General features: G+C 41.0%; 1 protein-coding gene across 2 annotated transcripts in view; it reads left to right on the top strand.

The window, feature by feature from the left end:
• Positions 1–3,644: 3,644 nt before the first annotated feature.
• Positions 3,645–27,908, top strand: part of MAP3K7CL (MAP3K7 C-terminal like) — a 38,911-nt gene continuing 14,647 nt past the window's right edge. Inside the window, exons 1-4 of one of the 2 annotated variants that reach the window (XM_047721243.1) lie at positions 3,645–3,769; positions 4,279–4,332; positions 5,827–5,935; positions 18,979–19,040. In XM_047721243.1, coding sequence (XP_047577199.1) covers positions 4,297–4,332; positions 5,827–5,935; positions 18,979–19,040 — 207 coding nt within the window. In that variant the 5' untranslated portion in view covers positions 3,645–3,769; positions 4,279–4,296. Of the gene's footprint in view, positions 3,890–4,278; positions 4,333–5,826; positions 5,936–18,978; positions 19,041–27,908 lie in introns of both variants that reach the window. The other variant, XM_047721254.1, reaches the window with a different exon arrangement.

The following is a 27,908-nucleotide window of genomic DNA, read 5'->3' as shown; positions in this document are numbered from 1 at the left end:
TCATTTTTTGAAAAGCTCCTAGAATACTATTAAAAACTAACTTTCACCTCACAATAAAATACATTTATTGCTGAAGAGAAGAAAATAAAAATTATACATATTGCTTTTACCCAGAGACATACTGTTCATCTGTTACTATTTTGATGTATACTCACAATCCTTTTTTGATTGAATTAGTACAATTCTATTAAATTCTTAAAATACCATGTAGTTATTTTGGGTTACAGTTGTGGGAAGGGATTTCACTTGGGTTTCAGATTTGTTACTCTCTTGAAAGTGTTTAGATAAAGAGCCAAGAAATACATTGTTGCTCCTATGGGAACAGAAGAGCTAGTGAATATTAATTACTGTTTAAAACCTTGAATTTATATCATGAGACTTGGACGGAGCACATTTAGACTATTTGGATGTGTTCTTTTTGTTCCTTTCTGGTTGCTGCCAAATTATCCTTTAATGAAATCTTTCTCTTTATAGTTCTTTATCAACTGGGCATCCACCATATCACTGTTGATGTCATCTTTGATATGACCAGGGTGGAGCCATTGACACCGAGGCCCACAAACTGGGCAGTCCCCAGGATTGCTTTAATTAATGCTGAGGAATTGTCTGCCTAAAGATCAATGTTGCAACTGTCAGTTGCTTCTGACAATAACATAAAGAATGATTGTTCTATTGTATTTAATGTGTAACTTTCCTTTTCTATCTCTGGGTGGTTCCTCCAGAGTTTTGATGATGGGGCAGTGGAGGAAGGTGCTACCTTATTCTGGGTCTTTCCATTCTGAAGGGTCAGCTTCACTGGAATCCAAATGCTTCCAGTTGCTAAATCGCTTGGCAATGTTGATGTTGCCACCAGCGTTTCTGAAGGTGCACTGAGGGGTTGATTTGGGAGTGAGTGTGGACGTGGTACCCCCTTCGCCATCAGCACAGATAAGATGCCCAACTTTGATTTCCTTGGGGAGTAACGATAAACATGGCTGGCATTAAATGAACTTGGATGCCAGATCATTGAAGCAAGTTATATTTTTGTCTCCTCTAAGACAAAAATTAAGAGTCAGGCATCGTTCATGAAAGAGTTCAGTTGGGTATTTAATACAGAGTGCATCCTGGTGTAGTGGAAATAGGATGAACCAAAAATTAGAAAACTTGGATCCTATCTGTGTTCTTTATTCTATACTGATCATTTATCCTTAAGACTGTTACTTGTATTGTCTGAATCTCAGTTTGCTCACCTGTAGGTAAAGATGACAATATTGACCATGATTATGTTGTAGGATTACAGGGAAGATGAGGATGAGATAGTGGATAAGACTCCTTTGATAAATTATAATGCATTATGTCAGGTGATATTATTAACCATAAAACAACAAGAGTAATAATGATTCCTGTAGAGAATTGCCGTTAGAAATGCAAATAGGTTTCTATGTGAAGGCTCTCATTATCTGAATCTGTGTAGCTTATTGATGTGGATATCATAACAAATTAGCCCCCCTCTTTTTTTTTTTTTTTTTTTTTAAGTAGGCTTCATGACCAGCATGGAGCCCAGTGAGGGGCTTGAACTCACCACTCTGAGATTACAACCTGGGCTGAGATCAACTGACTGAGCAACAATATGCTAAGACCTTTTACTTATTTATTAAACTTCTTTTTCTGAGCAGTTTTAGGCTTACAGAAAAGAATAAATAAAAAGGAGGTTTCCCTTTTACCCTCCCAATGCTTTTTCTGACTTATAGTCACATCTGGCATTAGTAGGGTACATTGGTTACAAATGATGAGCCAGGATAGATACAGTATTATTAACTCAAGTCCACAGTTTGGGTTAGGGTTCACTCTTGGCGTTGTATATTTTGTATATGTATAATGACATGTATTCACCGTTATAGTATCACTGTACAGTATAGTATAGTATAGGATAGTATCACCAGTATAGTTTCACTGCCCTAAAAGTCCCACCTGTTTAACCCACGCTGCTGCCTTTCCCCTGAACCTCTGGGAACTACTGATCTTTTTACTGTCTTCTTAATCTTGCCTTTCCCAGTGTTGCATAGTTGGAATCATGTAGTCTGTAGCCTTTTATTTTTCTTTCTCTCTCTCTCTTTTTTTTTTAAGATTTTATTTATTCGACAGGGAGAGAGAGAAAGAGGGAATACAAGCGGGGGAGCTGGGAGAGGGAGAAGCAGGCTTCCCCCTGAGCAGGGAGCCTGATGTGAGGTTTGATACCAGGACTCTGGGTTCATAACCTGAGCCAAAGGCAGATGCTTAAAGACTGAGCCACCCAGGCACCCCCAGTCTCTGGCCTTTTCACATTGGGTTCTTTCAGTTAAAGATATACATTTAAGTTTCTTCCATGTCTTTTTGTGGTTTGAGTGCTCTTTTCTTTTTATCATGAATAAGATTCCCCTATCTGGATGGACCACAGTTGGTTTATCCATTCACCTTCCAAAGGACGTCTTGTCTGCCTTTGGGTTTTGGCAATTATGAGGAAAGTGGCTGTAAATATCCGGGTGTGAGTTTTTGTGTGGACAGTAGTTTTCAACTCCTTTGGGTAGATACCAAGGAGCAGGACTGCTGGGTCATAGGGTAAGAGTTCTCTTAGTTTTGTGAGAAACTACCAAATTGTCTTCCAAGCTGGCCATGCCATTATGTGTCTTCATCAGTATTGGTGCTGTCCTTGTTTTGGTTTTGACCATTCTGATATGTGTGTAGTGGTTACTCACGTTCGTAGTTCTCCAATGACCTGTGGTGTTCAGCAGTTTTTTGCATGCTTATTTGCCATCGTATATCTTTGGTGAGGTGTTTGTTTAGATCTCTTACGTATTTTTAAAAATTGGTTTGTTTGCTTTCCTACCGTTTAAAGAATTCTTTTTGGATTTTGGACACTGGCTCTTTATCTGGTACTTTGTTTGCAAAGACTACTCTTTCTGTCTATGGCTTGTACTTGTTTATCTTTAATTATTCAACCTCACTCAACATCATCATCCAACTCTTAAACTAAAGCACCTGCAGGTTTATAGCTATTAAAGAGGATGAACAAGTGAAATGCTCCATTCCTTTTCACCATGGACTGGTTTTGCAGTCGGGTGTGTTTGTAGATGGGATCAAGTCATCGAGCCCATCAGTGTCCATCTCAAGCCCCACATTCTTAACCCACTGAGCCACCCAGGCACCCCTCAAGCCCCACGTTCTTAACCAGGATCCTTGCTGCTATCATCTGAGAGTCAGCCTGCATGCGGCTTGTCCGAGTTGGCCGGGTCTTGCTGAGCCGATTGGAGCTGCTGACATTTTTGCTGACTGGAGTCATGCTATCTTTGCCAGTTTGCTGGAATAGACACAGACACCGATTGGGTCACGCTGAAGACATTCCTGTCTTGTGAAGCAAGTCTGTTTGTATTTTAGGTTTGCCAGGACGAATGAATTAAAACATTTGGACTCTCCACAACTTGCTGTTTATCAATGCCTCTGACAGGAGGAGGGTTTTCTTTTGCACTTGCTTTTTCTAGAAGCATGACCACATCCTGGCTGGTGGAGAGGCAAGGAAAGGAGAGAGGGGTTGCGGAGGGAAGCGGAACAGGGAGGCCCATGGGACGCAGGGTCTGGGGGAGAGCAGGTAGCAGTGAAGTGCCCTGACAGCTGTCATTGCTCCTCAGACTGTGACTGCTATGCAGCAGGTGCAGCCTGCTCTCTTACTAGGTCTTCACTCCACAAAGGCAACGACTGGCCAAGGCAGTGGCTGGCCCTGGATTACACAAGTGCAGACACTCAACTAAGTGAGGTAAGGCAACAGGTGTGAAAACTGAACTAAACGCTCGGGGCACCAGCAACTTAACCGAAGCCCTGGTACAGCCTAGAGGAGGAATCAGTGGTCCATTTCCCCAGGCGGTGTGATGAAAAGGCAAGTTGGTTGAGGGGCTCTCTTGTCTGACACCGTGAGGAACTCAAAATCCACCCCACTTGGCCGCTGTCATCCTTTCCAAGGCAGACAGATGTTCTCGGTTGTGTGGAGGGGAGGGGCTCTCATGAGCTGTGTTTATCAGTTTCATTTCCCCGTGTTGGAAACCTTGAGGCAAATTCCCACCTCTTGTGCTTTATTTCTTGGTTCAGGAAAGCATTGGGAGGTTGAGCCAAAAGAGCAGAGCTTTTCATCCTTAGATGTTAGGCTACGATGGGTTGGTGATGGTACAGTGCATAACAGTCAGACTTTTTCTCTTAGCTACAACTTTAAGTTTTTTTTTTTTAATTGTTTGTTTTGTTAAATTTGAGACAGTCTGTTCTATTCCCTAGGAACAGGTGGCTAACAAGATGGTTGATTCTAAGCAGAGGAGACTACACAGAAATGTATGTCAGAGCTAAGATAAAACAAATCCAGAGTCAAGTAACAGCAATTTTATATTACCCTTTTCTAAAATTGAATGTTTCATGTTATTATTTTTTTTTTCTAACTTAGAAGGACATGACTTGGAGTGCTTTATGGTTCATTGCTGTTTGTGGTTTTAAATGAATGGGCCAAATATGATTCTAACTGGGTGATAAACAGCTGCTGGTTTTTCTCCAAAGCTATACTAGGTGTTTAATATAAGCCTGTTATCTTTCCATATACTGGGTAGGATGAGTCCATATGTATGTATGGCTAAATATACGTGTGTGTGTGTGTGTGTGTGTATATGTATGTATGCATTCGAGTTTGCTCTATAAATAAGTGTAAAAACAAAATTCAGCGTTCTAGACACTATTTTTAGATACAAAAAAGTTATGGGAAAGAGTCGGAAACCTTGCTCTGAGAAAATGTCCTGCTAAACAGTTCCCAGAATCTTGCTGGGGATGGTTAAAGAGATGATTTATATTTTGCCATTTTTAGAGACGTTTTTCCTAAAAATATCACTCAGAGCTTTTGCTTTATGGTCTACATGAGAAGGAAAGTAGAGAGTTTAGGGGAAGCAGGATTAAAAATAGAAAAGTTGCACATGTGTATTTAAATAATGCAGATATCATGTATTCATAACAATCTCTTTTCCTTAATCCCACTGAACAAAAATGATCAAATATCTTGGCTAAAATGTATTTGGGCTAAATTCCATTATTATAACAAGGAAATATGCATGTATTTTTGCCCATCCCAACTCATCTGTAGGATGTTTTTCCATTCATTCCATCTGAGTTTATTAATGATAATTTAGCAGGTACAGTGAAACATCTGTAGGATGTTTTTAAGTCCTTATTTTTGCTTGTACAATACATTGTTAAGATGTGCAACCTGATAAAAATTTGATAGATTTATAGGTAGTTAACTAGATATTTAAAGCACATAATATTAATAATACAACTGCGGGATATTTTAAAATGTCTTTGGATTTCTTGAAGTGGTCCTTGATATTCATTCTTTATCACTCAATAATTCAGATCAATAATTCAGGTCCAAATTAGGCTTTTGAGTGTGAGAAGCTAATTTAATATGAAGCCATCTAATGCTCTATTAGGACTTCTTTATCCTCCTCAATTAAAAATAAAACACTATATAAGAACTTGAAGGCCAGGGTTAGATCAGTCAGTGTGAAGGGATACTAAAAAAGTGAGGTGGGTGGAGATTTTGCTCTACGTTGTATATTTTATTCTGGATATGTATTTCCAAAACAATTTTTTTTTATAAGCCAGAAAAAGAATTTGAAAAGGGGCAGGTGAATACTTTCCATGTAGGGAAAGAGAGCTAGGAACTGGGAGTATCTTCAAAATATGAATGCAATGCTTACTAACTTTCCCTCCAATTCCCAAGATCCTCTGAGTATTTGAGGGATGACTTGGGTAAGTGACAATGGCTCTCCCTTGTCCTTACAGCTGGAAGACCCAGGGGAAGGCCAAGGCTCAGGTGCCCACATGATCAGCACAGCCAGGGTACCTGCGGATAAGCCAGTACGCATTGCTTTCAGCCTTGATAATGCCTCAGGTAAGCTCTGTACCCAGGGAGGGGGCCATCTCCCTGCCTGTCACTGCTTTGTGGTCATCCTTTCCTGCTCCACAGAGGGTGTTTAAAAAAATGCATGCCTGCCATGACCTAATGATGGGGCGTGTGATTTTTCATCAAGCATTATTGGAGCGTGGCTTCCAGAAATGCCTCTGGGGATGCTTCCTCTACCCCTGTCCCCCGCCTCTGATGTCTGGTTGTTTTAGCACAACCAGAGGAGTTGTTTAGCACTTTTTGCTTTCCCTATTTAACTTTCTTTTAGCATTAAATTCCCGGAGCTATAACAATTTCTAACAATTCCCATGTATGTCATCATTGAAACTGTGTGAGGAGACGTTTATTAAAGCTCTGGCAGTTGGTTAGGTGATGTAAAAATAATTCCTGTCCCGGTTCCAGCAGCATTTCCTGGAGCCCGAGTTCCAAATGCTGGTTTCTCACTGGTGCTCCCACACTTCCGGCTGAACAAACAGACTTCAGCCAAGAGTGATGAATGGGACAGGTGAGGCAGACCTTCTTGAAATAGTAAGGTCTGAGGTGAGGCTGCCATACTTAGAGCCCTTTGTCATGACTCCCTTCAGTGACCTCTTAACACACATATTGAATTACACCACCTATGGTGGGGACCTCAGGTGGTGTGAGGTCACAGACACGAGGAAGGGAATGTTTGGATCTCTTTCACTGGCATCAGCCTTGGCTCTCAGTCTTTCATCTGTTAAAATCCATATCACACACTCAAACATTACTCTTTCAACCTTGGGACTTTTGAGGACTGAGTCTATTTACCTATCTATCAGTCGATCAGTCATCTATTTTTCTTTGTATGCTGCCCCTAGAGGGGTAATATTTTAAGAAGTAATACTTTTAGAAAAAGCAAGTTTATCCCCAAAATAATGCAGAGTAAAGATCTGGGCTGTGTGAAGTCTGACATTCCCCAGCCAATTCGTGCGTCACTAATACCAAGTGATTATGGTGACGGTACATCTGCCTCCATTTTCCTGGACTGTGCAGACCCCAACAGAGGATTTGTTCTAGAGGAAGAAGAGGTGAAGCCTTGACTCTCCGTTCTTTCAACTCCTTCTTTCTCCTGTTCTTTCAACCCTCTTCCCAGTGACCTGCTGTTGTCCTATATCTCTGCTCAGGGGTTGCCTTGAAATGCAGTGGTAAAGGGAAATCCTCCCAAAAGGCAAACCACCCATCCCAACAAGGAAAGGGCGACTAACATTAATTGCATTTCTCTTTTGTATTAGGAAATGTATGTATTATTACATATGTATTATTTTAAATCTTCAAAATAACCATGCAATGTAGGGGCACCTGGCTGGGTCAGTTGGTAGGACATGTGACTCTTGATCTCAGGGTCTGAAGTTCAAGCCTCACACTGGGTAGAGAGATTACTTAAATAAATAAGTAAATATTAACAAAAAGAACCATGTAATATAGACATTAGTATTGCCAATTTGCAGACACAGAGCTTGAGGTCCAGAGGCCACGCTGTTAGTAGGTAATAGAATTATGATTTAAATGCAGGTCTCTAGACTTATGAATCTGAACTCTATTATTCTATATCACTACTCTAAAAAGAAAAAGAGGAACCCCTCCTGCTTTCATGCATTTCATAAATGTAAGATTTTGAGGAATAGTTCATGCTTGAGTGGTTCGCTTTCAAGACAGATACATATGAGCCCCCAAATCTAGGGACAGAGAAGTATAATTTACTTCCTTGTGATCATGTGCCATGTGAGCAGAACAAGTCTGGTTATAATCAGCAGTCTTACAAAGACAATTTCAGTACATAAAGGTTATTTATTCCAAGCCGTGTTATTATATCATAATTTTGGGTGAGACAGATACATGTACTGTTTCTTCTTTGTCGTATTTATTTATTTATTTATTAAGATTTTGTTTATTTATTTGAGAGAGAGAGAGAAGGTGTATGAGCCAGGGGGGAGGAACAGAGGGAGAAGCAGACTCCCCACTGAGCAGGGAGCCTGATGTGGGATTCGATCCCAGGACCCTGGGATCATGACTTGAGCCAAAGGCAGATGCTTAGCTGTATGAGCTACCCTGGCGCCCTCCTCATCTTTATTTTAACATAATTTAATTTATGTACAAAAAAGAGCCATGGAGAGGTGGACCTTGATCTTTGAGCTGCATAGAGTCTTCCTTGAAATACAAGATACACAACTTGTCATTAATTTACCACCATCCTTTGAATGGTATCAGCTCCTGACTAGAAGCTCTTGTATTTTTTTTTTTTTAAATCAATCAGTTTAGATTGATTCTTCCCAGTCTTTCAAATGTCCCAAGAATGCCCACTTTCAAAATTCATGTTTATTGATACGGGAGCTTCCAAAAGGAGTTGTTGTTTAAGTAATCCCTACTCTCTAGCTCCACAAAAAGATGCATGGGAAGATGTATAAATAAACGGTTACAATTAAAAAAAAATTTTTCCCCCCTGTGATCTGTGTGTCCTCACATCTCTAAAAAGGCATCTAACTCAAGAATCCAAGGCAGGAGTGGGTTTCTGTGTTTCTCAGCCTTTCTTAAAATAATGACCTGAGAGTACTCACCAAAAATACATGTTCCAAGGCCCTACTCTTGTATATTCTGGGACAGTAGGGACAGATGGAGTCCCAGAAATCTGTATTTCTGTATGCATGTGAAGTTTTGAGCGCACAGAAAGATGCTTCACAGACATTTGGAGACACTCCCTCTGAATTCTTGAGTAAGGAGCCTGTGGAGTGTCACACTGAGCAACACTTGCAATCACGCACACTGTGCATGCCTTTTGAATTCCAGCGCATTCTAGAGCACACATTTAGAGGGAAAACAAAGGCAAACATCCTAGATTCCCATGGTAAATAGGGAAACTAGATGGAATTTTGGGAAGTAATTCCATATTTATGGACTGATCATTGAGGGGTATGCAGAGTCCATGAGAAAAGAGAACTCTTTGCCTGTTAATATTAAATTTATTCATTTCTTATGAGTCTAATACAGTGCTCATTCCTTTAGTTATTTTAGAATTTTTTTTTTTGCATATTTTTCTGACATGATTTGGTGTAGAGGTTAAGGATATAGGGCTTTGGAATCCCCGAGACGTGGTTTCTAGACCCATCTCTATCACTCTGTGTGTGATCTTGGGCAAGTCACTCAATTTTGCTGAACCTCAGTTTCCCACAAGATGTATATAGTGATAATTCACACAGTGGTTATAACAATTAAATATCACTATATAGGGAAAGCATTTAGCATAGTGCTTGACACAGATTCAGGACTCAAATGGTCCTTGTACCTATGATGATCAGTTCTGGAGTATTAAGGAAAATAGACATGTCTTAAGCAGTTTTATGTCTCACCTACATCTTCCACATCCACTTAATGTCAAGATGAAGATTATAGTATAACTAGCCTGAGATTATTTAGATAGTGATTATGCAATTGGTGGATTTTGGGTACCCCTGTCTCTCCTCTTATCAATTAGCTGAACTTAGTTCCTATGCTTTTGCACTCTGCCACAGGTGAGTGAGATGTGCAAATGCAAAGTATGGCATGATCCCTCCCATAGGTTTCATAAAGAGAGTTGGGGGAAAAAAATCTGTGGATTGACCAACCTCTTGGGAGATGTGATATTCAACCTGCTTTTGAAGAAGGGTGGGGTATTAAAAGGCAGTGTAGGAAAGGAGCCATCTCTGGGTACCAGGTAAAAAAATGGGGGCTATATAACTTCTATTTATTTATTTATTTATTTTTTGACCGACAGAGATCACAAGTAGGCAGAGAGGCAGGCTCAGAGAGAGGAGGAAACAGGCTCCCTGCCGAGCAGAGAGCCCGATGTGGGGCTCGATCCCAGGACCCTGAGATCATGACCTGAGCTGGAGGCAGAGGCTTTTACCCACTGAGCCACCCAGGCGCCCCATAGGCTATGTAACTTTTAAAAATTCTTCCTTTTCCTTCTAAACAGAAAGGCTGAGCAAAACCTAAAAGTCAGGAAGAGCATGATATATTCCTGAGATAGTAAAATTCTCATCAGCTGGAGCAGAGGTCTGGAGGGTAGAAGAGTGGCATATCATTTAATGAACCTGCTTTGAGCTTTACCTGGAATATCTGTGTATATAGCCATTGGCTAGGATTAATAATATAATCCTAAAAGTTCAATGACAGGGTTTGGATTTGATCCGAAAAAAATCGAGTGTCTGAAGTTCTTGAGCAAGGGAGTGATAGGATGAAAATGGTAAATGTTTGATTGGTTGAATAGTCTGGAATGGGTAGAGATGAGAGAATGGAAGAGGCTTTTTTTTTTTTTTTTAATATTATTTATTTATTTGAGAGAGAGGGAGAATGAGAGTGAGCCCAAGCAGGTAGAAGAGCAGAAGGAGAGGGAGAAGCAGGCTTCCTGCTGAGCAGGGAGCCAGACTTGGGGCTCGATCCCAGGATACTGGGATCATGACCCGAGCTGAAGGCGGAGGCTCAACCGACCGAGCCACCCAAGCGCCGCGGAAGAGGTTTTTTGTAATGGTACAGAGACAAAGTACTGAGTGCCTAGATCAGACGATGGAATGGATGACTGAATTCAGAGTACATTATGAAGGGAGGGTTGAAAGGACTTGTTGACAGACTGGCTCTGGATGGGGCGTTGATCATGGTCTATTGATAGCAGAATGTGCCACGAACTCCAGATAGACTGTGGACCTCCAGGGGCTTAAATACAGGAAACAAGTTTTTAGCGGGGAGGGTGGGAGGGTGGGGGGGTGGGGGGGGTGGTGTTGTAGAAAAAGCCCTTTAAAATACAATCACCACTTCTAGCCCATCATCAGAACCTTTCATTAAGTAACACTTAGCTAACAACAGTTCCTGAAGGCATCAATGACTCTTTTTAATAAACTAATGATATGATTGGCATTATTTCTAACCTGGGAATTCCAAAGAGTTAACTTTCTAAATTAGGATATTTCTGGAGTTAGTTTTCCCAATAAAAAATATGCAGAATAGAAACATGAATCCCATCTCTTGGGTTATTAGAGAATCACTGGCTCTTCTCCAGTTGGAGAGAATTTGGAGTTGGACAGAGATGAGGATTTCATGTTCATTACTTGAGAGTTTCCTTTATTTCGGTCAAGCTATTAAATCTGCTACACTCGTGTAAATTTAGACCTTGGCTTTGGGGCTCTTTTTGTTGTTGTTGTTAAGTTTTTAGGTTTTTTTTTTTTTTTTCTTAGGAGGAGTCAAGGATACTAGTATCAGCCCAAACCGGTAGCTTTCAACATTTTTATTTTATTTTATTTTATTTTTAAAAAAATTTTCTTTATTTATTTGACAGAGATCACAAGTAGGCAGAGAAGCAGGCAGAGAGAGAGAGCGGAGGAAGCAAGCTCCCTGCTGAGCAGAGAGCCTGACGTGGGGCTCGATCCCAGGACCCTGGGACCATGACCTGAGCTGAAGGCAGAACCTACTGAGCCACCCAGGCACCCCTCAACATTTTGTTTAAAAAAAAAATTCTTTCAGGCTATTAGAATTTTTCATATCTGACCATGAATTAATCATATGACACTTAGTTAAAAAAAAAATCCAAGACCCATTCTGTCAATATCTCTTTGAAGTACTACTATTCTCCTCACATATCAGGGTGTTTGTGTGGCAGTGGGAATTGTGTCGAGCAGCTGAAGTAGTGAACGTTGAATCTAATTTCACTGGCCATTGTGTGAATGTTGAGTGTGCACGTGCACAACTGGTTCTCAGCAGAATCGTGATGCAGGTGAAAGGTCTCTTGTCGTCATTGTTTTCCTTCAACTTTTTCTACCTTTGGTAGCTTTGGGAATTATTTCCCTCTCCCTCCTCAGGACCCTAATGTTTTCTGTCTTCTTTTGCTCCATGGTCTCAATTCTTGTTCTCTGGAAAGACTGGAAAACCTCATTCACACTAAGCATGGAGTGAATGAATATTGAGGTTTACTTTAAAAACAAACTAACTCTCGGGGTATTTTTTTTTCTTTTCTCTCTCTCTCTCTCTCTCTATATATATATATATATATTTTTTTTTTTAAATACCCACAGGGGAATTGGTAGGAAGTCAAGATTTAAAGCTCCCACTGGAATTTTACCAGCCAGTGAAGGGTGAGGATGGTGTTTAGAAGAATAGGGGATCAGGGAGCTGTTTGGGGCTCTTTCAAGTCACCTTTCCTAACTCTGACCCTGCCTCCAAAGCTATTTTAGCACTCTGTGACAACAAGCAGTCAAAAGCCCTCATATGTCCATCTGAGAGGGAGTTGAGGGGGCAGGGATCTCCTATATTTACATCTTTTACAAAGCATGGAGTTGAGAACCATAGTAGAAACATAATCATCAAATACTATAAAATCAATAATATAATATCTGTAACCACTTTGAGTTTGTTATTCTGATTTAGATGAAGTTTCTTTGAGATACAGCTGGATTTATCCATTTGTATCTGTTGCTTAAGGCCACAAAGGCTGGAAGGGAAGTCATTATTTGGGTACCTAGATGCTTTTACTCATATCATCTTATCAATTTAGACTGGCAGCAACTCTGTGGGAGGATGTCATTATACCCATTTCACAGATGCGGACCCTTGGCTAAGGGAGGTAAAGGAACTTACCTCAAATCAAGCAGTTAATAAGTAGTAGGAAGGGATTCAAAGCCGGGCTCTTGGGGCTGATTTTGCTTGATTACCTGTTTGAAGGTAGGGGCCATGTAATGAGAGAGAAGCATGATTGTTTCTGACAGCAAAGAGCTTTCTCAGTAGTCATGGGAAATGGTAGAGAAAGGTTAGTTGTGTTATATTTTTATAGAGCAGGAAAGAGGAAATGTAGAGATAAGTTTTATTTGGTGGTATGCTGTGAAATAAATAGATCTCCAACTGGCTCTTTTTGAAGCAAATGTTTCTGGGAAAATATGTTGTAAGCTAAATAAGTAAAAATATTCTTACAAAAGAATAAACTGGTAAGATTCACAAACTCATAGCTACAATAATAGTGGCTAGATGAATGTTTCTAAGAAACATAAAACCTGTCTTTAAACTGAATCAGGTCTCTCTGTGTGGAGAAATTCAGTCTGTTTGATGTATGATCTTTTTCTTTTTTAAGATTTTATGTATTTATTTGTTAGAGAGAGAGTGTGCACAAGCAGGGGGAGTGGCAGGGAGAGGGAGAAGGAGACTCCCTGCTGAGCAAAGAGCCTGATGGGGGTCTCAGTGGTAGGGTCCTAAGATCATAACCTGAGCTGGAAGCAGATGCTTAACTGGCTGAACCACCCAGGAATCCCTTAATGTATGATTTTATTTGTAGGTACTGGCTGAGGTGATATGATGATTACTATTAATTATAAAGAACTGGCAATCTGCTAGGTGTCATATGAAACTGATACCTGTATCTGTATCCATGTCTGTACTTTTAATTTGATGGGCCCTGAAAATCCAGGGTGTATCAAAGGGTTCACATGTCCAATGTTTAACAGGCAGGAAGCAAAATTTCAAAAAGCTTTTGATGTGTTTCAAAATGACGTGATGTTCTAACAAGAACCAAGGTGTGCAGACATTCCGGACTGCATGGGGCACCGGGTGTGGTGTAAAACACAATGGATACTGTTACCTGAAATAAATTAAAAAAAAATAAAAGTTTTTTTTGGATAAATTAGTATATGTGCTGCCGAAATAAGCACTTCTTTCTGACTTATTAGTAATGTGAGTTGGCAACCTTAGATCACTTATTTCTAAAAATAAAATATGAATCTTTAGATTTAAAATGAAAGTTCTCAAAGACCTTTCATTCATAAATTAGAAGTTTTTAAGATAGTATTTCATACAGAAAGTATTTGCTTTAATAAGGAAGTTAAAGGGAAACCCTTCCTAAACTCAGATTTAAATGAAGAGAGAAAACCCAGGAGACCTGAGGTTGTGGCTGCACCAGGGAAATCTCTTTTAACCAGCATGGGGAGAGCTAAGCAATCAGAAACAGTGATTCTCACCCCGCCTCCTGTCTGTATTATTCAGACGAGGAATAATACTTTCAACCCCCACCATCATACACATATTCTCATGTGCGCACCTCCGCATGCAGGTCCCTTGCCCCCCATTACCCCTTTGGTTGGGTTTCTGCTGACAAGGAATGGAAAGTAAGCTCAGTTATATTAAACATTCATTATTGTTACAGATTATTTCCTAGGTATCAGGCTTTAGGCTGAATGAATTGACATATGTATTCCTTTACTAATAAGTTTTTGAGAAAGGGGAGGAGAAACCAGGTCTCGAAGAGATTATGTTGCTTGTCCACATTAAAAAGTGCCTGACCGGAGCCCTACAGAATGTGGATTGATCCACTGGGTCTCGAGTGGTTAGGAGTCTTCACAGTTCCAGGAACGTTTTTGCGTGAGCCTTGGCACTGTAGCCATTGTCTAAACCATCTGCCTCCTAAGTGTGAGTCTGTCCCTGGTGCCCCGAAGGATGATCTCCAGGACACTAGCTAGCAGGATAGCTACGTAATTTGTGGAGGCACAGTACAAAAACCACCGGGCTACGCTCTAAGAATTTCAAGTCCTCTTGTTAGAGCATTACACCAGGAACAGGGCCCAGCTGGGGGAAGGTCTCTGTGAGTCTTCATAGACACAGGCTCATGGGGCCAGGTCTGACTACAGAAAATGCAGTCAAATGGAGTGGATTCTGGGCAGGGCTGCCTCTTGAGTTTCTGGTTGGGGATTGGGATGGGGCATGTCCTCTGAGCATGGCTTGTCTCTGTCCTGAGGTCTTCTCTGTGTGGAAACCTAAACTCTTCCTGCCAAGGATTTGCCCACAGTTATGCCCAGGTTGGAGAGTCCAGTGGAAGAGGGAGATAATGGATCCCAAAGTCCAGTCAAGATGTTGCCCAGAACAGTGGTTCTCAACTGCTGCTTTACAGACCTGGTCTGGCCTTGATGAAGTTTTCACTTCTTCGATGTACAACAGAAGAAACAAGGGCATGGCAGGGAGGTTTTCTTGGTGTGTGTTTGCTTTTGTCTCTAAAGCTAAATTTATCCATTTATAATGGACACTCTTCTTTGATTACCTTTGTCTTAAGATTTGGGGGCTAAAATGTTCTTTCTGTCATAAAGAGATCCTAATGACACATGGTAGGTGTTTTGAGTCATCTTCACCAGCTGAATAAAAAGTTGGACACTCTAAGGCATGATTCCCAATGTTTTGAGGAAAACTCACTGTCGTGAAATATAAAAAAATCGGGAGCCAATGGACCAGAAAGTGAAGGAGAGTGGAGTAGTATAGTGGAGACCCTGGGCTGGGAAATACCCCTTTATCTTACAAGACTCTTTTCCTTCGTTGGGGCCCTTGTCCTTTACTCTTCACTGAGTCCTGGACCGGATGATGGCTTAGCCCTGTCCAGCTGCAGCATTCTCTGAAAACTCTAACCACATAGCTCTCATTGCTAAATAACATCGAGGGTTTGGATTACAGCCCCAGTGGTTCCCACTTATCTGATTCATGGAGAAACACAGAGAAGACAATTTAAAGAAATCTGAAACAGAATAACCACAAAAGCAACTCAACAGCTGTTCATAGATGCTGGGACGAGCCCATCATAAAATGTACTATGGCATGTCTTAATGGTTGGGATACCAATAACAAAGTTCTATCTTAAGTACCATTGACTTAGTCATGTTGTGTTTTGCAAAACAGGCAGCAAACATCTGCTTATCCCAAAAAAAAAAAAAAAAAAAAAAAACCCCACAAAAAAACCCCAAAACCTTTAAATTATTTCCTTTATATTCCAATATTCAAAAATTCTGTAGGATACACTTTGCTTGGTCCATTAAAGCCCACAGGGGCATTTTGAATAATGAAGCTGATGAATTACTTTTTAAAATAATAATATATTAAAAAACATGATAAAGTGATTTGCCAATTTAGCAAGAGCCTGACTACTTGCCTGGTACGTCATAGGCATTCAATGACTATTTGGTAAATAAATATATTTCAATAAAAATGTACTTGCATTCTGATTTTGTCATATTATAACTGCTCTCCTTAAAAAAAAAAAAAAAAAAGCCAAATTTGCCCGAGAGAGGGTCTCTTGCATGCCTACCGTACAATCCACTTTGTGCTTCTGAATTTTCAAAACAAACCCAACTGCCATCAGGAACGCCGATCCAATGTCACCGTCAAAATGTTTTACCACGATTTGGCCAAATGTTGGCGGAACAGCTGTGCTACTCGTCGGCTTGAATCATCTTCCTTCTTTCCTTTTGGCCCAATCCTGTGATTCATCATTCTGCTTTTAGAATACTTGCCTATTTTTAAAACCAGTCAAAGAAGGCAGCCACTGTTTAAAAGTAAACACACCGCACATCAACTCAGACCAGCTTTGTAAGCAGCTTCACAAGCCCTGAAATTTCTGGCGGGCAGGGACGCCCGCTGAACCAGATGGCCTCGGGCAGTGAAAGGTAGCCCTGGCTTCCAGACTCCATCGTCTCCTTACATCTGTCTTTGGTTTTCTTATTTCCGCTGCCGTTTCCCACTTGGATTAATCCAATGTGAACCATTCTTTAACCAAAGTCTTATCTTTATTTTGCTCATCATTATTACAACATCTGTTACATGTTTCTATGTCAGTGAGTTAGACTTTTTTTTTTTTAAACTCAAGAAATCCAGTCTTAAGCCTTGTCAAAATTATCAGCTTACACAGAAGTGCCACGGTTTGATTAGATTTCTACAATTTACTGTATTAATTCCAGGTCCTATCAGAGTTGGCTACTTACTTTACTATAATAAAGCAATTGAGTAACTTTCTTCTTTTTTATAACTAAGCAGGAAGGTGTATGACTTCATAGACAGCAAGGTAGATTAAATCCCAGGAAGACTTGAGCTCCCTTCCTGGCTGACTTTTAGGATTCTGGAAGGCACTATCTATTCTGGTACTTTACAGAAGTGGTTTCTCCTTCTAACGAGTGGCTGTTCATCTACGATTATTAGGGTTGGGGTGCCAACGTATAAGATGTTCCCATTTACCTGTGCCAAGTTGTTCTGGCCTTGAAGTCAATGAACTGACATAATCATGATGTCTGGCTTACTGATATTTTATTGAAGTGCATTTAAATCTGCCTTAGACCCAAGTCAGTTTTACAAACGATAGGTTTCATCACGAAGGCTACCTGTATAGGGTCAGTAACAGCAAGTGAATATCTCTGCTTTTTGTCCAGCTCTTTGCTGATGAAGGGATGGACTTGAAAACCACAGTATCTGGCAGAAGTTGTCATTCTGAGTAGGAAGTGAGCACTCAGAGGGCCCGGGGCTCAGATCTCCTTGTGTCCTCTTGATGCAGTCCTCCAGCCCACAGCAAGGATCCTGTGCTCTGTGAAGCAGAACTGTGTTAGTGAACCTGTGGGCATCTCTTGTCTGGCATAGGTACAGGGAAAAGGGGATTCAAATTTGGTGATGCATTATCATTGTCTTAAGCCACTTTTAAATGGGAGTATTCTTTTTTTTTAATTTTTAATTTTTTATAAACATATATTTTTATCCCCAGGGGTACAGGTCTGTGAATCGCCAGCACGTCACAGTACTCACCATAGCACATACCCTCCCCAATGTCCATAACCCCACCCCCCTCTCCCAACCCCCCTCCCCCCAGCAACCCTCAGTTTGTTTTGTGAGATTAAGAGTCACTTATGGTTTGTCTCCCTCCCAATCCCATCTTGTTTCATTTATTCTTCTCCTACCCTAAATGGGAGTATTCTTCTACTACTCTTGACTAAAATATACCAGAGGCTATTAACTGCAGTGACCCTTGAAGTGTTTGGCAGAGGCAAATACTGTCCTCCTTTGAATTCTCTTCCTGGTGATTATCTTTGGTGCCTTCAAAGAATCTTACTGCCTTAGAAGCCAGGAGCTCCTTGTGTGCTGTGTTTTATTCTGGACTCTGCTCTCAGCGAGTAGGGAGAGGAGACTTTTTTTTTCATTGGGTACGGCCCATAGTATATACTCTTGTTCAAATAGAACAGCACAGTTTTATAAACAGATTGGGTTATGATAGTGAGAACATAAAAGCCACGAGCTTTCTTTTGTTACAATGTAAAAGAGATTTGGTTTTTAAACGATTCTTTAGCTTGTCTTTTGTCTTATTCTCATAGTTGTCTATCTTGGGGTAGGTGTTGCCAATATGGAGGGGACAGGAATGGATGGCCCGGCAGAGCCAGAGTCCACCTGGACGTAGGAGGTTCTGCTGACAAGGGGCTGTCCTCTTGTAGCGCAGCTGGGTCACAGTTTGTTCTTGAAGACATTTGGGGGTGATCTGAATATTTTAGGCCAAACTCCTCTCAGGTTTCCTTGGATGCCTCTGAGAACATCTTTTGATCCAGCAACACCTGCCTGTTGCCAGTCATCAGTTTAAGGCGGTTGAGGTCAGAGTGCCCACAGCTCTCTTCGCTCTCCCACATCAAGGCAGTGCACGGGGCCTCAGGTGGGGACTGCTGCCTCCTGCGCAGGGAGGAACCTCTCTGCCTGGGTTGCTGCCTGGTGGTGGTGGTTTGTGGTAAGGACACCAAAGCTTGCCAACTTCGGAGTCACTCAGAGTCAAACTTCTATTTTTCACTAACACATTCTTCTGTCCCATTGAGGTTGCTCTGGTCACCGCATTAGCGCCTTGTTAAAGCACTTTCTTGCATACCAGGGAATCTGGTTTTGGCTACTGTGAGAATTTTGAAGGACAAGCAGTGCTTCTCAATTGTAGAGCCACCAGACTGAACCGTGGAGGATTCTGGTATTTGTTTGCAGAATTTTGGCCGGGCCATCTATGCTCTCCAGGCTTCTGTTTGTATTAAAAATGAACAAGATTTCTTTCTTTCTTTTTTTTTTTTTTTTGTATTCTCTGTGGCTCCGCCTGAAGTGATGAGAATAATTAAAGCAGTATATATTGATGATTTAATTGTATAAGTCCAAAGATGGTGAGAACGGGATCCCCCACCCCCCCACCCCAGGAGAGAAAGAGCTCTATAGTGAAGAATACTTTTATTTTCATATTTTAGATGATACACCTTCTGAAGACGCCATTCCTCTGGTCTTTCCAGAATTAGACCAGCAGCTACAGGTAAGGATATATTGAGAGTCTTTCCTTTTTCCTCCTTAGCTTCATGGATGTAGTGAATGGACACGTGGCCTCATTGAGAAAGGACGGACTTGGAAACAGAGCGGGGAGCTTTCAAGTCCAGTCATCCAGGCTTCTACTTTTAGAACTCCAAAGTCATGCAACTCACTTTTAACCTCCTTGTCTGGGTATCTGGCTATAGCACCAGAATATCAAGAATTTGAAGTGTAAGCAAGCACCTACTTTTTAAAAAAATTCTTTTCAGTGTAACAGAATTCATTGTGTATGCACCACACCCAATGCTCCATGCAATACGTGCCCTCCATAATACCCACCACCAGGCTCACCCAACCCCCCACCTCACTCCCCTCCAAAACCCTCAGATTGTTTCTCAGAGTCCACAGTCTCTCATGGTTTGTCTCCCCCTCCAGTTTCCCCCACTCACTTCTCCTCTCCATCTCCCCATGTCCTCCATGTTATTCCTTATGCTCCACAAATAAGTGAAACCATTGATAATTGACTCTCTCTGCTTGACTTATTTCACTCAGCATAATCTCTTCCAGTCCCGTCCATGTTGCTACAAAAGTTGGGTATTCATCCTTTCTGATGGAGGCATCATACTCCATAGTATATATGGACCATATCTTCCTTATCCATTTGTCCATTGAAGGGCATCTTGGTTCTTTCCACAGTTTGGCGACCGTGGCCATTGCTGCTATGAACATTGGGGTACAGATGGCCCTTCTGTTCACTACATCTGTATATTTGAGGTAAATACCCAATAGGCAAGCACCAACTTTTAAGTAGTTCTGGAGCCTGGGAACAGGGTTGGTCCCTGCCTTCTTTTGCTGAGAGTGTCTCTGTACCATTGCGCTGGTTGCCCATTTTGAATTAGTGATTTAGGGGCAAACTGTGCGGAGGTGACTTGTCATGGATGGATGGTGGGGGATGGAGAGGAGGCTTCAGAAAAACCTTCTTTTCTCTCCTCCACCCCCACCCCCTCCCCAGTCCTCCGACAACTTTCAGTAGAATATAATTATTTTAAGTTAAACATTCTGAATACTGTGTGGTTTTGGTCCACAGAAAAACTAATTTGTGTGCATAGTTTACAGATGCTCTATCAAAGAGATCCCATTTTAGTACACCAGAATCCTTTGAAAGGAGCTGACTTGTGACATTTCAGTTTTCTTTAGATGATATGGTGATTCCAGGCAAAGATGGCTTTAGGAAGAGGCTCTGCCTGGAAGATGTGGATATTGACCGTGGGTCAGACGTGCTCTTGAGTACCTCACTTTGCAGTCACACTTAGACAAACCTAATAGGGGTCTTGAATCTGGCACATAGATATTTACTTAGTCACTCCTTTTTTTTTTTCCTCTAAGTATGGATTTTGAAAGCTTTTAGGAGGGATCGGCATCTTCTACTTCCTATCAGGCCTGATGTCCCCTGTTGTTTCACACCCCACAACTTTTCCCATTTACAGGTGTGACTGGTATCCTGATATCATTCACATTCGTGACCCCCAGTCCTGAACAGGCCTCGACTGAGGTGGGAAGAACCAAGAATGAGCCCTTGTGCAACCCAAACAATGTCCTTTTTGATGGGTTCCAGTTCTGATTTCAGTACCCAGTGCACCTAGTTAAAAACCTAGTAGTAGCCAGGTCAGATCAGAAGAGCCTGTGTTCCAGTACCTTTTGTAAGAATGGTCTCTTACAAAAAAAAAAAAAAAATCAACCCAGCAAGACTCCAATGTGACTAGACTGCTTGGAGGAGAGTCCTCCTTCTCACGTCTACCATGGTCCTGGGCATCGTCACAGCCCTCCAACAGAAAGCCCACTGAACAGACCGGGATCCATTATGCAGAGATTACTGGACAGCGCCAGAGGTGGGAGGGTTATGCTGATCACCACACAGCTGTCAAAGGACAGAGCTGTTCTCCCTGAAGATTTCTTCTGTGGCTATCAGCCATCTTATCTCCTCCTTCTCCTGGTCCCCACGCAGGGTCTACAACCCAGCTCCCCTAGTTTCTATTAGCTAACATCATTCCAATATTACTTTTTCTCACCATGGAGAACCATTCAGCTCTCAGTCTGCTTTGCTGCCTGGCGTGTTCTATACACACAACTTCCCCCACTTTGATTCTGTCCTCACAAAACGGCTGTGCACGTGCTACTAGTGGTATAGTTGGGATTATAACATAAAACAAGATATTTCTCCTCCAAGTACCAGTTTTTTTTTTCTTCTTTACTTTATTGTTGCCTCAAGGTTATTTCATTAATTATCATGGCAGCTAGGTGAAAATAACAAGGATACATGTTTTGGAAATAAAACAATAAAAACATGTTCAGGTTCTGGTCTCCATCAAACTAGGATCATTAATTCTACTATTTTTTTTAAAGATTTTATTTGTTTATTTGACAGAGAGAGTCACAGTAAAAGAGGGAACACAAACAGCAGGAGTGGGAGGGGGAGAGACAGGCTTCCCACTGAGCAGGGAGCCGGATCCCAGGACCCTGGGATCATGACCTGAGCCAAAGGCAGACACTTAGCTGAGCCACCCAGGCGCCCCATTAATTCTACTTTTTTTGTATTGACAAAAAATTTTTTTTTCCTTTGGGAACAGGTCTTCCCTGTTTCACAGATCATTCTTTAAAGGATATTCATAGTGCCCTTGGCAATTCTCTAGACAATTTTTCTGTTAGAGCATCTCAAGATCCATTTGGATTTTATGGTTTTAATTCCATTTGAGATATATATATGAAATTAGGTCTATTTAGTTATTTTAATCCAGTGAGACTATTTCATCTTCATTGATCCTTAAAAGATAAGCAGTTGAGATGCTACTTTCTGACTCATGGATTTTGATCCCCCGATTCCCTACCCTTAAAATATGGTATTGTTTTACATCTTCATGAATAGAGGGAACAATCCCAGCTTCACACCTAAAATCATTTAAGTAAGTGCTTGTTTGTTGGGTGAAGGATATGATCGAGTTTGCTATAAACATTTTCCAGTTGTCCATGTCCTAACCATTTGGTTAGGGTCCCCTTTGCCTGGGGTGGTAACCTGCTACCTTTATTCTATACTCCAGGGCATGAATGACTCAAAAACAAAATGGTGGGAATTGAGAGGGGGAAAGCTAAGACAAAAAATCACATCCAAAACCAGATTCTTCTTTCCATGCTTTGCATAAGTGTATAAATTTAAGGCATTCTGCAGCAGGAAGTCTCTGTATTGAAAGCAATGAAAATGCTTTATGTAGGAAAGGAGCAATCCATTCTGTAGAACAGACCATCTTCACAGTCAGTGTCATGTGCTTTCATCACACAGTGATGGCTCTTGGAATTTTACCGACCATCATAATCCTCTATGGAAGAATAAAAGTTAGGTTACAAAGGCAGAGGAAGTGCCTTGTGGTTGTCACTATTTGCTCGAGGATAAACTGAGTCTTCATTATCTCTACAGGAGCCTTCAAAACTTGCCAAATGAAAAATAAATGATGCCAGGTGATTATTGCCAGCGCTATTCTCTGCATAGCCTCAGATTTAAATCCCACCGTGCATATGGAGTGTCGCTAGGCAAGTGACGTTTCCCCACAGATAATCTCATGTGAGCCTCGCCATAATCGTGTAAACTAACTATTATGTCTCCACTTTAGGGATGAGAACCCTGAGGTCAGATTTTGATCTAAGTAAATTTGCTATTTCCGACTCGATCTGGAATTCTGCATCTTGGTAGCTTTCTTTCCCTTATAGCTTTTGGGAAACCTGAGGACTGCTTAAATTCCTTTGATAAGTAGAGGGGTTTTTTCATTTGTTTGTTTCTGGTTTGTGAGGTTGCCATAATGTGGTTATAGGACAACGTTGTCAAGTCGGTTCTGACTTTCTGATATCTCTTACGCATTCTTGTGTTGTTTATAAAATGGAGCTATAAAGTAGCTATTTGGTAGACACTCTCTCACCAGTTTGACCCCCTAGATTTTTCTGTTGCTTTGCCAAGAATGTGGACATGTTGGAGCATGTAATTCATGGTGCTTCTATTTTCACAGAAGCCAAAAAAAGCCCTATGCAAGAATAGCAGTGACAAACATTTCTCTTGATGTCTCTATTAAAGCAAAAGGTTGGGCAAGACTTTGGGGTAAGGTAGGTGTTAAAAGGAGCATCTCTTTCTAATGTTTGTTTGTTGGCCTTAGGCCTCAGCTAGGGGGCAAAGGGTAGGTTGATTCTATTTTATGCAGATTCCTTTCCTAGAACTTGGTTTCTAAATTCTCTCTGGCTATTAGAGGCAGTAGTTGGGTAGAGCTGGTTTAGCACACAAAGTCCAAAGAAAGGAGGCTCAATTCTATGTCCACTTGTAAGAATGATTAAAAATCACGATTTTTTCTTTAGGCTCTAGTTTCCTTCTATTGGAATACAAGGGTATGCCCAACCTCTCTCTTTGTTCTGAAGGATGGTCTGAGTTGGCATCATGTTTGTTTTAAAATCTAACCGTATTGTTGTGTTTTGGAGATCGTTGTTTGACCTATAGATGATCCAAAGTTGGGCTGTAATCTGGTCTTAATTGCATTGCAGTGAAGAATATGCTTTCATAATCAGGTAGAGAATATGGTAACAAGTAAATTGTAACAAACTTCCTTAATGGGGAATTATAATGGCTGGAATAGGGACAGTGGCATTAGATTGCCCTGAATTTGGATCTCAGCTACGTACCATTTTCACGATTTGGGGCATATTATTTACTTCTTCTAAACCTCACTTTTCTGAACTGCAAAGTGGAGACAATATTGACCTCACACTGTTGTGAGAATTAAATGTGGTAATGAGTAGATCTAGCACAGTGCTTGGCAAAATAATCGCTCACTTCATGTTAATTTCCTTCTTTAGTGAAATCTTTTTTTTTATTTTTTTATTTTATTTTATTTTTTTTTTAGATTTTATTTATTTATTTGACAGAGAGAGATCACAAGCAGGCAGAGAGGCAGGCAGAGAGAGAGGAGGAAGCAGGCTCCCTGCTGAGCAGAGAGCCCGATGTGGGGCTCGAACCCAGGACCTGGGATCATGACCTGAGCCGAAGGCAGCGGCTTAACCCACTGAGCCACCCAGGCGCCCGAAATCTTTTTTTTTTAAATGAAATATTTAAGAACTAGTAATTTATTTTTGTACGTGTAAACTGACAAGAGAAGCATCTCTTTGGATGGTTGAGTTAGGGATACAGGTTCTGATGCTCTCTTCTTTTCATTAAGCTAAGATACTTTGCAAACAATATGGCTTTATTTTTTAAGCCAAATTGAGCAATAGCTTCAATCCTTCCTAACGTCCTCTCATCTAATCTGAGAAGACAGTGACAGGTGTCTCTGTGGTACATACTGAACTTGCCTTTTCTCAGACAGAGTCTAGTAAGTCCAGAAACTGATGTCACCTCCACAAATAAACAATTTCCTAGCTTCAGTTGTGTGCTGTAATATCTTGTTATCCAAGCAGTCTCTCCAGAAATTTCTTTCAGGTCTTATTGTCAGTGTATTGCTTGATATCTTGGAAAGGAAAATGATAACAAATGGGGAAGTCTTAGTATTCTGGAATTCTGCTATGCTGGTCTTGAACATCCATCTGGAAACACAATTAGGAAATAATCCCATAGAAAACACTGAAAATGTCTGCATTTTCTTCATTATACTCATGTTGAAAAGTATTTTATCATTCATTGGCTGCTGTGACCACATGGAAAATATAGCCAGATGCCTTGGAGCTTTACTGTGGTATCTTACTTTTATTTATTTATTTGCTTATTTTGAGAAGCCTAATAGCCATCCAATAAGATGCTTTATTGGAAAGTTTGAGACACTCTTGAGTAATCTCTCCTTTTAATATTGCTTACATTAATAAAAATGACTTAAATATCCTTCATTTCAATTCTATAGAAGATATGTGGTACAATGACTAGTGTTGACTCTGGCCATCAGGTAGATACTATAGAAGTGCCAATTCTTAAAATATTTTCAGAAGTGTTTTAAATTCTAAGATAACAGAGTTTTCAAATATTGTGATTAGTCCTGATGATGTTTTTTTCCTTTTAGTTTTAACAAATTGAACCTTTTCATTTGGGGACATTAAAATGCAACATAGATTCAAACCAGATACCTCCACCCCCCCCAAATAAAGATAACACTGAGATTCAAGGAATAAATAAAAAGTCTGCTCAGCAGCTGTAGAATATTTAGCTTCCTAAATATAATCTTCTGTGTGGGAAGCTGGGAGAGGAAAATTAAATTCTTACATTTTTTGAAGTAGATGGGGCCAGTAGTATTTGAAGAAGCCAAGTAGAAAACGGAAGCACTCAAGTTGGCTTTGCCCCTTGCAGAGAGATGCTTGGCTTGGTTCTTTCCCACGGGACGCTTTCTAGAGGACGGGAGTCCATTTCAGGAGGAGCTTGCTATAAACTCCCAGGCAGAGAGCAGAGATGGGATGGTGTGGCTCAAGCCAGCATTCTTGGGACAGGAGCCTGCGGTTTCTCTCTTACTTCATCTTGTTAAATCTGTCCTGTTGATTGGGTGGATACGAGGGGTAGTAGCGATTCACTCACTGCGTGTGTAATTTAAACCCCTTACAAGTTCCATCCCAGGCACCTGCGGGATGGGGTGGAGAGGAGGATAGGGAGTGAGTGTGGAGCAAGTGCCCCCTCCTGGGCTCTGACCTCATCCCAACCTCAATCTGGGTCTTGGAAAAATGTGCCTCAAAGTTGGCTTGGGTTGCTATTAGGAGAATATCTTGATTTAACCTTCTTAGAACTGCTGTATTGTGATTAGGCTAGATACCAAAGCATTAAGGGAGTATGAAGGGTCGTTTCTGCAATTCCACAGGACACGTGCTCTAGTGCATGAAGAATACCTTTACCTTTTCACTTTCAAATCAAGTATCTTTGGACTCCTTGTCTTTGGGATGCAGTAGTTCATCCTTTAGGCAGGAGTGTGGGAGAAATGTATCCAGAGTGTGGGAGGAGGTAGTAATTATGGATAAAATAAGGAAAAATTTTTTCTCCTAATGTGAAAAGAAATTCACTGTCAACATGAAGAGTTTATTTATTCTTTGCTTGTTCCCACCGAATGACGACTACAAAAGCCTCTCGGATGGAATAGTCGAAACGAAGCAATGAGCATTAAAGCAAAAATATGTGTTAGTTTTTATTCCAAGAAACTAATAGAGGGGCACCTGGGTGGCTCAGTGGGTTGGGACCTCTGCCTGCGGCTCCGGTTGTGATCCCAGGGTCCTGGGATCGGGCCCCGCATTGGGCTTTCTGCTCGGCAGGGAGCCTGCTTCCCTTCCTCTCTCTCTGCCTGTCTCTCTGCCTACTTGTGATCTCTGTCTCAAAAAACCAAAAAACAAAAAATAAAAAACCTTTCAAAAAAAAAAGCTAATAGATTTTTTCATTTCGTTACCACCAGTATGGTCTTACATTATTTTTTAGTTTTCAATGTGAACATGTGTTAAATGCTATCTTTACCTATGCATGACTGATTAATTCATGAACGCCAATGTTTTAAATATCACATGATATAAACCCATTGATAGCTCCATTTTTGCCCTGGAAACCCGATTCTTGTGTTTAAATTTTAAGAATCTGTTTCTTCAGGCAAACACTTTCATTTTATTCAATGAATGATGGTGGTCATATGTCCTCTCTTATTTTGCGGGGTTATAAAAAGGTAAGAGAGAGTCACCCTCAGGGAAGACCTTGGGATGCTACACACACACAAACATGCAAACAAAAGTGATAAGCAGTGGCAGTGTTCTATATTGTACAGAACAACATGTCATTACCTATAGCTATACTTTTTGGGGGGGTATAAAACCAAATATCTCTCTTTTTTAAAGATTTTATTTATTTATTTGACAGAGACAGAGAGAGAAGGAATATAAGCAGGGGGAGTGGGAGAGGGGGAAGCAGGCTTACTGCTGAGCAGGGAGCCCGATGTGGGGCTTGATCCCAGGACCCTGGGATCATGACCTAAGCCGAAAGCAGATGCTTAACAACTGAGCCACCCAGGCGCCCCTAAACCTAAATATCTTAATACTCTTCATCAGAATTCGAGTTGGGATGGGAACCATGTGTATTTTAAAAACGCCCTGAGGAGTTTCTTTGACTGGGATAAACGTCAAATGCCTTCCAACGACAGTGCATCCTGCTGCCAGGGGTACTTTGTTTTGTCTAATGACATTTGGGGTTTGTGGTGAATGACTGTAGACATAAAGGGATGAGAAACTTTAAGTTTCCTGGGGAGAAATTTGGGAAGGAGGGAGCATTAGTTTGCATGTGAAGTGAGCCTCAGATAGCGAATCCTTGCCACAATTCTTAGAAGTGAATCTTTGCAGCAATTCTTAGAAGATGAGTTGGGGGGCGCCTGGGTGGCTCAGTGGGTTAAGCCGCTGCCTTCAGCTCCGGTCATGATCTCAGGGTCCTGGGATCGAGTCCCGCATCAGACTCTCTGCTCAGCAGCGAACCTGCTTTCCCCCATCTCTCTGCCTACTTGTGATCTCTCTCATTCTGTCAAATAAATAAATAATATCTTAAAAAAAAAAAGATGAGTAGGGATAGCAGAAAGCTCTAAAGATAATTTTCTTTTTTTGCATTAATTTTTTAAATTTGTGGTGGAAACACATAACACATTTTCTCGGTGATTTTTAAGTGTACAGTTGAGTAATGTTAAGTCTATTCACATTATTGTACAACTAACTTCCAGAACATTTTCATCTTGGAAAACTGAAACTCTCTACCCGTTAAATAGCTCCTCATTTCCCTCACTTCTCTCCCAGCCCCCGGCATCTAATGAAATGACTGTACAATGTTGTGGTGGGCTATGCAATGTAACTTCCTTCC

The sequence above is a fragment of the Lutra lutra genome, chromosome 1 (assembly GCF_902655055.1).
Source record: "Lutra lutra chromosome 1, mLutLut1.2, whole genome shotgun sequence".
Lineage (NCBI taxonomy): Eukaryota > Metazoa > Chordata > Mammalia > Carnivora > Mustelidae > Lutra > Lutra lutra.
The sequence above is the reverse complement of the archived record's forward strand: the minus strand, read 5'-3'. Positions and strand labels throughout refer to the sequence as shown.